General features: G+C 57.3%; 1 protein-coding gene across 1 annotated transcript in view; it reads right to left on the bottom strand.

The window, feature by feature from the left end:
- FOXK2 (forkhead box K2) overlaps nucleotides 1-8,765 on the bottom strand; it is a 58,983-nt gene extending 50,218 nt beyond the window's left edge. Inside the window, exons 1-5 of the mRNA XM_027770825.1 lie at nucleotides 8,659-8,765; nucleotides 6,319-6,475; nucleotides 4,935-5,092; nucleotides 4,297-4,440; nucleotides 3,750-3,852 (exon numbers count right to left, since the gene is read on the bottom strand). Of these exons, the coding sequence (XP_027626626.1) occupies nucleotides 3,750-3,852; nucleotides 4,297-4,440; nucleotides 4,935-5,092; nucleotides 6,319-6,475; nucleotides 8,659-8,765 (669 nt within the window). The remainder of the gene's footprint in view (nucleotides 1-3,749; nucleotides 3,853-4,296; nucleotides 4,441-4,934; nucleotides 5,093-6,318; nucleotides 6,476-8,658) is intronic.
- Nucleotides 8,766-10,198: the final 1,433 nt, after the last annotated feature.

Raw genomic sequence — 10,198 nt, forward strand, 5'->3', positions numbered from 1 at the left:
AGCCGGGGGCCGGGCGCGCCTCGGCGGCCTCGTCGCTGCGAGGATCTGGGCCCGGGCCCGCGGCACCCTGGGGCGCTCCGCCGCTCGGGTTCTTGTCTCCGGGGCTAAGGGTCGTGCCGCCGTTGCGTCCAGACGTGCCCGCACACCCCGGGGCCCGGATCACACTCACTGGGGATGTGCCCGCACACCCTGAGGCCTGGATCACACCAACTGCAGATGTGCCAGCACACCCCGAGGTCTGGACCACGATGACTGTCTAGACTGTCTAAACGCCATCCCCCAAACCCTCTGATAGATCCTCAGCACTAATCTGATACTGACAGTTTTAGAATTTTTTGCCAGTTAAAAATAAATTGTGAGATAAGGCCTGCCCTTGACATGGTGGCTAGGGCTCTAGATTCCACATGGCCAAGTGAGCGTTGGAGTCCCATCCCTGAACACAGTGGCTTGAACATCACGCCAGGTGCATGTGTGTGCATGCACCAAAGCCCTAGAAGAGAATGAGGAAGAGCTGTGCCACCATCCCCGCGGGGGTGACTTCTCTCCCTCTCTTACACACACACGCACTCACCCTGCAGTAAGAAGAAACAACTGCGAGGTCCTAAATCAAGCCTGGTAGTCTAGGTACCCTCACTAGTGGGTGAAATGCATCTAACACCCGACAGCAGACCTTCGCTCCTCCACGCTGCTGAGAACGCGCACAGGTGGGTGTCCTCGGATACTAGGCAGACCTCGTCGTAGAGCAGCGCTCAGCTTTCAGGCCACGTGGCAGGTGTGTATAGCTCAGGAGCGTGAAGATTATACACTTATCAAACAGGAAGACCCCTGGGACTGACTCGTGGCACGGTGGACCGGGGCGGCCAACAGCGGAGCGGTCGTGAACTGCTGACTTACCCAGTGGAGAACGTGCGCCTTACGTAGGAGAGGAGCTGTATGAGTGGCAAGGTCTGAGAGCAGGCTGGGTAAGGCCGCCTTTTGGACCAGAGGCAGTTGAGTCACTTAGTGTTTTGTTCATTCTAAGTAAACACTTGCTCTAAAGACAATGGAAGCAAATGTGTCCCTCAGAATGTGTCGTTTACATGCACTGTGTACCGTGTACGTCTGTAATTATGGAACATGCTGTTAATACATTTACACGAGGCACTGGGAAGCCTCCGTGTACTTCTCACGTGGCATCACCAAAGCTGAGTGCCCACTGTGTGCGAGGAGCCCGGACCTGCAGCTCTGAGGGTAACCTGAGGGCCAGCCCTGTGGCCCCGTGGGGGAGGGAGCCAGACCCCTCACTGACAATGGTGGTTTGAATCCTGGCCCCAGGTGCTTGAAAATACTCCCAGTTGGGGGGCCAGCAGATGGCGTGGTGGTTAAAGGCACTAGGCTCCCATACGGCCAGCCACGGTTCAAGTCCTGGACCTGGCGGTTTGCTTTTTCACTTTCTCTCTCTGTCTCTCCCTGGTCAAATGAATAATAATAATAAAGTTAAATAAAATAGTTACTCATAAAAAAACACTTCCAGTTGTGCCAGCCAGTGGCGTGGAAGTTAAGGCAGTTGATCCCACCTACCCAGCTGCCCAGTTCAAGCCTTGGACCCGGTGGTGTGAGGAACTTCCCTGGCGAATGCTGAAAAAGATCCCTGGCGAATGTGCACACTCGCCCAAAATCCCAGAGGAGAATGGAAAAGGCATGGCCACCCTACCCAGGGGGTCATTTTCTCTCTCCTTACCTCCCGCTAGCTCACATGCCCTATAGAAAACAACAGCACCAACAAAAAACAACTAAAAAAGAAAAGAAAAATGCCCCCAGCATGTGTACATGTGTGTGTGTCTGTGTGTGTGCGCCCCAAATCCCAACAGGACAGGGAAACGGAGAGGAGGGACTGCAGCGTGACTATGCCCTGTGCGGGTACTTTCTCCCACTTCCTCCGTCTCCGTCTCTGTCTCTCCATCTCTCTAGCAAGTGCACACACACTCTGTCAATGACCACAGACCCAGAAGAGGTAGGGAGAGTGAGCGGAAGCACGCACTGGCGCGTCTCAGTGGTGACCTGTGGACACAGACCGGCATGCTGCCTCCATGAAGCGGAGATGGCAAAACCCACACTGCTCTCACCTTAGACAGTACTATTACTTCCGTTTCTATACAGCACGTGCACACACCAGAGAGAGAATAAGAAAGCAAGCCACCAGGTCTGGGACTCGAACCACTGTCGGCCATGTGGGAGTCCAGCGCTTTAACCATCACACCGCCTGCCAGCCCCAAGAACCACACTATCCTAAGGTCAGGAATCCAGTGGCACCGATCGGAAGGGCTCCAGGGAAGAGGGTTTGCACTGGGCCTGCCGTCACCTGAGGGGTCAGTAAGTGCCCACCTCATGCAGGCGGGCCAGGCTGGACGGGACGCGTGTCAGGCGTGTAGTGACTATGAGGGAAACAGCAGAGCACACAGGGCCTATAGGACCTGAGAGGGGAGCAGCACCCGGAGACGCCGCCAGGCAGGGCCGCTAGGTGCACACCGCGGAGCTGGAGATGAGGCACAGGAGGTGCGCCAGACTCAGGCTTCACCGGGGCTCGCCTTGCGCCCCGGGCAGTATGAGGCCTGTGTCTGGACACAGACGCTGGGAAAGAGAGGTCAGCCCAGCCGCGCCACAGCTGCCTCGTGGGCCTGTGGTCTGGCTGGAGGACCCACAGCACTCAGACAGACCACAGGGAGCTCGGGCTACAGAGGAGCTGGGGCCAGGAGATTGGCAAGGCCGGGCAGGAGGAGATAGCTAGCTGAGGGTGGCCGCATGCCCACAGGAGCCGTGGAGAGAAGCCCTGCAGGGGAGGGGACCCGGTGAGGGCGCTGAGGCAGGCATGCGCCTGTGTTGGAGGCACGAAGCAGCCATGAATGGAGCAGGACAAACCCCTAGGAAGCATGGCGCAGGGCTTCTTCCCCACGGGTTTCTGAGCTAAGGGAGATGGGGACCGGCAGGCTTGCGGCTCAGAAGCAGCACCATCAACTTAATTTAGATTGCTTTGCCGAGTGAACCTCGGGGGAGGGGGCAACATCAGGGACAGGGAGCCCCACTGAGTGCCTCTCATAATGCAGAGCGAGCTTGCTGGGTCCACCTCCTCAGATTATGTACAAACACCCAATAAAATAATGTGCAAATCTATGAGCCCCACGTTTAAGAGAACAGCAAAAACGTCCATGCTGTGTAATCGCGGCCAGGACGCCACATCCTGACCATGTAAACGCTGACCCTTTATAAAATTTGCAAGCGGCAGCTGCACTCGCCAGGGAGAGCACTCGTGAGTGGGTGGGTCCGACCGCCAGCCCTGCCCCTCCGTGTGGTCTGGCTGGCACGTGCACGTGCTCACACCAACACAGTTCCTTCCTTCCTTCCTTTTTTTTTTAGAGAGGTTTTTGCAATAGCGCGCATGCACTCGCCAGAAAGACAGAGACAGAAAGTGAGAGATATCCCCTCCCGGGGGGATGGCCACGGCACAATCCCTTCTCCTCCATTCTCCTCTCGGGATCTTGGGCACACACATGTGCCCAGCATGAGTTTAAGCCATCAGGTCCGGACTTGAACCACAGTCGACTACATGGGAGTCCAGCGACATAGCCATCACGCCAACTGCTGGTCCCTTACCAAGACAGTTTCAAACCACCAGTGCTGGGATTTGAACCATGCAATCAGTCATGTGGGGATCCAGTTCCCTTAAAGACTAGGACACAGGGCTGGCCCGTAAATACTGACTGGTAAAGTACGGCCACGGGCCTAGATGGTGGCACAGCAACAAACACGAGGCTCTGCGAGAACCTGGCCACACGGAAGGTTCTGGGTTCACGTCGAGAGCCCTGAATGCCCCAGCTGGCAGAGCCCACAGCTCAGGGTCCGTGGGGAGAGACCGCTGTGGAGGCTCCTCTTTCTGCCCCTTTTGCTCGTGGGAGAACTGAACAGACAACATTTTTTAAAAAGGAAGAGAGGCCAGCTTTATTTATTCACTTAATTTAAATGTGAATTTTATGGGGCACAGGTGCTCCCTGGGGACACAGAGGGGAGTGAGAAAGCACCCAGGGGCGACCCCGCTGCAAGCCCTGCTCCCCCACCCCCTCTCAGGAAGGCGGGCATGCTCGCACACGCACCGGCATGTTCTTCTGGGTCCAGGACCTGAACCGCACAGTCAGCCTGGTGAGATCCCGCCGCCTTAACCACTGGCGACCAGCCGCTCAATTTATCATGAACTACTAGGTTGTCGGGAAAGTCATGAGGTATTTTTCTGATTTTCTAAGCAAAAACACGTCAGGCCTTTACCGACGACTCAGACAGGAGGGCGCCGGCTGCACCAGACCCGTGTAGTCAACTGCACTTGGAGCCTGGCGGGCCCGCGTGTGCTCAGGGCCCGACAGGATGGAGTAGAGCAGGCCTGTGGCAGAATCAGGCCACTCCGGCTGCTTCCTCGTGGACGCGACCATGAGTAAACAGGGGCCAGCAGGAGGCATGGTGGTTAAGGCGCTGGGCTCCCACGTGGCCAACTGCAGTTCGAGTCCTGGACCTGGCAGCTTGCTTTCTCACTTTCTCCCCCAGCCCCACCCGCCGTCTCTCTCTGGTGAGCACACGTGCCCTGTAGCAAATTTTAAAGAATTATTCAAGGAACCAGCAGATGGCATGGAGGTTATGTTGCTGGACTCCTCCATGGCCACCTGTGGTTCAAGTCCTGGACTTGGCAGCTTGAAAACCACACCAGGCGCATGTGCATACATGCCCAAAAATCCCAAGAGGAACCGGGGAAAGGGGCTGTGGCGTGGCCACCCCTGCTGGGAGGCGATTTCTCACTCTCCTTCTCTCCCTCTGGCAAGCGCAAGTGCCCTGTAGCGAAGACCTTAAAGGAGCCACAACAACAGAAAGCAGCAGAGCGGGGCAGCTCTGTGCACCACAGCCACCGGCAGGGCCTCTCCCGCGGCCTCAGCGGGCACTCCGCAGTCTGAGAACCAGAGGGGCCACCACACAGCAGGGGCTGCTGCTCGCGAGGCTGGGTCCCACGCAGCTCCGTGTGAATCCCTGGCCCGGCCGCCTGCAACACGCCCAGACGTGCAGGGGTGCCCTGAACCTGAGGGCGGAGAGCTGGAGGAAGGGGCCACGGGGCGACCGACCCTGTGGGGAGTGCCCCCGTCTCTCACACGTGTGCACGGGCTCTACCATAAATGGAGAAACATTTTTAGAAAAAGAAAAAAATTTCAGAGCAAAATACCGCATTCTCACTGGTCCCCTTTAAAGGGAGGTGACGACTGGCAAGTAGCAGGGCCGTGGTCTTGGGGACGTCCTATCGCGCTTGGTCCCACCAGATTGCCATCGCCCTGCGCGCCTGACACACCCAGCCCAGACCAGGCCGGCATCTGTGTCCCCGCAAACAGGCCTGCCTGTCCGGCTCCCAGCACCCGCTCCTGTCCCACACCCTGCTCCCCGGCCGTGCGGACCTGTGCCTGGAGTGCCGCTGTGCCCATCGGTGGCCTGTGCCAAGCCCCACTGCGACCCCGTGCCCACTCACCCCGTGTGCGGCTCATAGCTCTCCCTCACCCAGGCGCAATCCTCCCTTCTGTCCAGCCCCGCCTCTCGCTCAGGCGTGTCCTCACTGTGGCACCTCTGTGTTGGCACACGCGCTCACGCTCTCTCCCCTTGCTTTCTCCTCTAGCCTCAGGATTTTAAAACTGACACATGTGGGGCCAGCAGATGGCACAGTGGTTATGTTGCTGGACTCCCACATGGCCGACTGAGGTTCGAATCCCGAACCTGATGGTTTACTTTCTCTTTCTCTGTGTCTCTTTCTGGTCAAATTAAAATAATAATGACAAAATAATTATTTTTTTAAAAAAAACCCTGATATATCAGGGCCAGCAGAGGCATGGTGACTGAGGGCGCTGGACATTCCTACATGGCCTACCACGGTTCGAGTCCTAGAACTGGTGGCTTGCTTTCTCACTTTCCTTCTCTCTGTGTGTCTTTCTTTCTCTGGTCAAATTAAGATAAATGAATGAATAAATACAATTAAATAATTCTTTAAAACAACAAAAAAGAAGCATTTACTTCCATGGGGCCAGCAGGTGGCGTGTGGTTGAGGGCGCTGGATTCCCACATGGCCAACAGTAGTTTGAGTTCTGGACCTGGTGGCTTGCTTTCTCACTTTCCCTCTCTTGTTCTGTCCCTTTCTGGTCAAATAATCAAAGTTAAATCATTCCTTTAAAAAAGAAAAAAAAAAAAGGCATTTTCGTGTGGTGACCCCTCGTGGGGCGTCTCCCCCGACTACCCTGTGTGCACAAGCTGGCTGCAGAGACCTACGGTGACTTGCAAGGGCATGTCCACACCACAGCTCGAGGACAGCAGTCTGGTGCCAGCACCACTCCATGGCTGCTCGAGGCAGCCACACAGCTTCAGCTCGGTCCACTGGCCGGGGTAGGATAAGCCCTGCTCATTTAGAAGAGTCGGAAACAGCACTCTGAATTGCACAGAACGACGTATTCGCAGCGAAGACAGACCCTGACCTTGGCCAAGCTCTCAGAGGGCGAATAAGGTGCACTCAGACACAGCCTGCTGGCAGCGCCGTCACAAGTTCCAGAAGTGGCAGCATGGGTGTAAGCACTTGGTTAGGAAGTGGCCAGGGGCCAGCAGGTGGCATCGCGGTCACGTCGTGGGACTCCCATGTGGGTAACTGCAGTTCCAGTCCCGAACCCCGTGGCTTACACTCGTTCCGGGCATGTGCGTGTGTGCCCAAGATCCAGGGAGCAGAATGCAGAGGGGACTGCGGCGTGGCCATCCCCCAGGGGGTGATTTCTCACTCTCTCTCACTGTCTCTATCTCCCTCCAGCAGCGCACACACCTTCAGGCAAAACCCTCTACAATAAAGTGTTAGCCTTTCTGGTTTTCTTATTTACAGAAACGCAAATACCACAGCATAAAAATATTGTATTACTAGACCAGAAGGTGGCATTGCGGTTAAGGTGGCCGGATCCCACATGGCTGACAGCTTGGTTCGAGACCTAGACCCGTTGGCTTGAAGATCACACTGGGCACGTGTGCGTGCCCAAGATCCTGCGAGTAGAATGGAGGAAGGGGGGATTGTGGTGTGGCCCTCCATCCCGGTGGGGGGAGGGCGGTGATTATCATTTTCCTTCTCTGTCACTGGAGAGCACAATGACCCTACAGAAAACAAAATTACCACAAACTCCTTGCTACCCGGAACTATTGAAAAGGATTAATACATTTTATTATTATTTAAAGATTTCCTTTACTTAGCCCTCACCAGAAAGAGACAGAAGGGCTGACAGGTGGTGTGGGCGCTGGACTCCCACATGGCCTACCATAGTTCAAGTCCTGAACCTGGCGGCTTGCTTTTTCACTTTCCTTCCCTCTCTGATAAAATTAAAACAAGTAAATAAATTAAGTTAAATAAAATAATTCAAAAAAAAAGGAAGAATGAAAGAAAGGAAGGAAGGGACAGAGAAGTGAGAGAGCAGCCGCCGGGTCTGGGACTTGGACTGTGCTTGGCCATGTGGGAGTCCAACGTGTGCTTGCTGGAGAGGCAGAGATAGAGAGAGATCACCCCAAGGGGGATGGCCACACTGCAGTCCCCTCTCCTCCATTCTCTTCTCAGGACCCTTGGCATACATCATACGCACCCAGCATGAGTTTCAAGCTGCTGGGTCTGGGACTCGAACCATGGTACTCAAACTGTGGTCGACTACGTGGGAGTCCAGTGACAGCCACTACACCATCTGCTGGTCCCTCAGCTACCCAGAATTTTAAGGATAAAATGTTCTGTTTGAGGGCGCAGCAGCGGCATGGTAGTTAAGGTGGTTGGACCCCTGACCCAGTGGCTTGAAAATCACACCAGGTGTGTACATACATGCCCCAAACCCAGGAGGAGAATGGAAGAGAGGGGCCTGTGGCATGCTCTCTCACCTCTTCCCACTGTCTCTATCTCTTTCCAATAAGCACACCTGCCACGGCAAAAGTCCTTTGACAACAGTTGTGTCTGCTCGGCTGGCGGGGGCTCAGCCCAGCGTGGCCGGTGGGGTCTGGCGTCTGTGAGGCCTCTGGGAGACGGTGTGACTGCCGCTCAGATGAGCAGAGCCCAGCACCAAGACCTCAGCACCGCACTTGGGCAGCTCAGGAGTCCACGCTTCACGCAGTGTCCTGGTCAGGACCGCGTGTCCCCATCCCAGCACAGCACGCCCTGCCTGGCTTAGCTAGCTCTTTGGTAGGACCCGGCAAACAGAGTACACGTGCCCTTTCCTCTTCCCAGTTTTTTTTTTTTTGTGTGTGTGTGTGTGAGGTTTGCTACAGGGCACGTGTGTTCACCAGAAAGACAGAGACAGAGAGACAGAAAGCAAGAAATCACTCCCCCGGGGGGATGGCCACGCCGCAATCCCTTCTCCATTCTCCTCTCGGGATCTTGGGCACGCATGTACACGTGCCCAGCATGAGTTTAAGCCACCAGGTCCAGGACTCAAATTGGGGTCAACTACATGGGAGTCCAGCGACAGAGCCATTATGCTAACTGCTGGTCCCTTAAAGTTAATTTTATTCATTTCTGAAAAGTCAACTTGGCTGCCCCCCATAGCGAGGACCATGGGTGCAGGATGTAGCCCCGGCCTGCATGGACGTGCCACCCAGCAGCACCCAACAACTGAGTGCTGCCCGGGCCGGCGCATTCCCAACTCCAGGCCGGCCTGCTGGGGCCCTGGTGCCAGGACGGTGGGGCCCCTCGGGTCCATGAGGGCCGGCATTGGGCCGTTTCATGTGCTGCACCCTGCCTAGGCCATGGTCACCGGTTGTTGGCCTCAGGGGGTCCTAGGCCAGCCCACGAGGTCTCCCTGCTCCAGAGCACATGGTCAAGGCTGGCGGAGGCTGTTGGGGCCCCGCTCGGCCAGGCTGCCCAGGAATGGAGTATACCCACAGGCCACAGTGCACCCTGTGACCCCCGGGTCAAGACCCTGCCTGCCCTCCCGCAGGTGCCCTGGCCTGGTCCCCTGGGGGAGGGTGCCCACCTGCCGTGGACGTCCCGACCCGCTGGCTCCTGCACACAAGAATGCTTGCTGGCAAGGCCAAGCTCCTGCGCAGGGAAGCAGCATGCAGCCCTGGGAGATGCGGACTGCACCCCCTGAGACCCTGGGCTGTGCTGCAGCAGTCTGCAGGAACCCAGGCACAGGAGGCGGGGTGGGAGCAGGGCTCGCCCGAGCAGTGGGTGGGGAGAGACAAGCCTCTGTCTGCCCCCACGCAGGCCCCTGGCCTTGGGTAGTCACCTTGGGCAGGGCCGGGGCTGCTGGGCAGCACAGGAAAATGGCCCCAGTCCAGGCTCTTCCGTGGTAGGAACTGAGGGCAGTGGAGTCCAGCTGGAGCTGGCACTGGGCACTGGTCAGGATGGCCGGGCAGGCCGCTGTGGCAGCAGAGTGGCACAGCGGAAGCGTGCTGGACCCGTAACCCAGAGGCCGATGGATGGAAACGACCCTCTGCTATAGGCTTCCTTTCCCGCGGGCGCGGCCCCGCGGTTCCCAGCGGTGTGCACTTCTGTGGTGAGACAGTCAGCCCTCTGGACTTCGGACCCAGTGGTACACGTTCAAATTTTGGTAGAGCCTCTTCCTGCTGGTGGCTCTTTTGTCCTCCTGGACACACACGGAGGTGGCAGTGGTGGGCCCTCTGTTCTGGGTGCGGCTGCTCAGTGACACCTCAGCCCCTCGGTGTGCGGAGGGCAGGCGTCCCTCCAGTCTGCACCTCTAGGTGCCCCTCTGGCGACCGGGGGCCCTCCAGGTGAGCGAGTGTCCTCAGGAGCCTCTCTAGGATTGCCTGACCTTTCCAAGTTGCCAGAGGATGTGTGCAGCGGCCAGAAAGCACGCCTCGCCCCAGCAAGGCCGCCCCCCACTTCTCCCCACCGTCAGGGTCTGTGTGCTGGTGTGTGCACCCACACGGATAGGTATCCAGGTCCGGAAGCTCAGCACTGACCAGCCTGCTGGGCGGCCCCCCCTTTCATTCTTTTTTCTCTCTAGACCAAAACCAGCTCATACCGTGTGTACCACTCAGGACTCCCGGGCCAGGACCTAGAAACTGGCCGCCCTGATCCGCTGTAAGGCCGAGACACAAGCCGACTTGCCGGCCTGCAGCTCCCAGCGCAAACGCAGTGGAGGGCACCCGCCCCACCGGTTCCTGCACACCGGCACCTGCG

This window comes from Tupaia chinensis, unplaced genomic scaffold, assembly GCF_000334495.1.
Source record: "Tupaia chinensis unplaced genomic scaffold, TupChi_1.0 Scaffold000159_1, whole genome shotgun sequence".
Classification (NCBI taxonomy): Eukaryota; Metazoa; Chordata; class Mammalia; order Scandentia; family Tupaiidae; genus Tupaia; species Tupaia belangeri.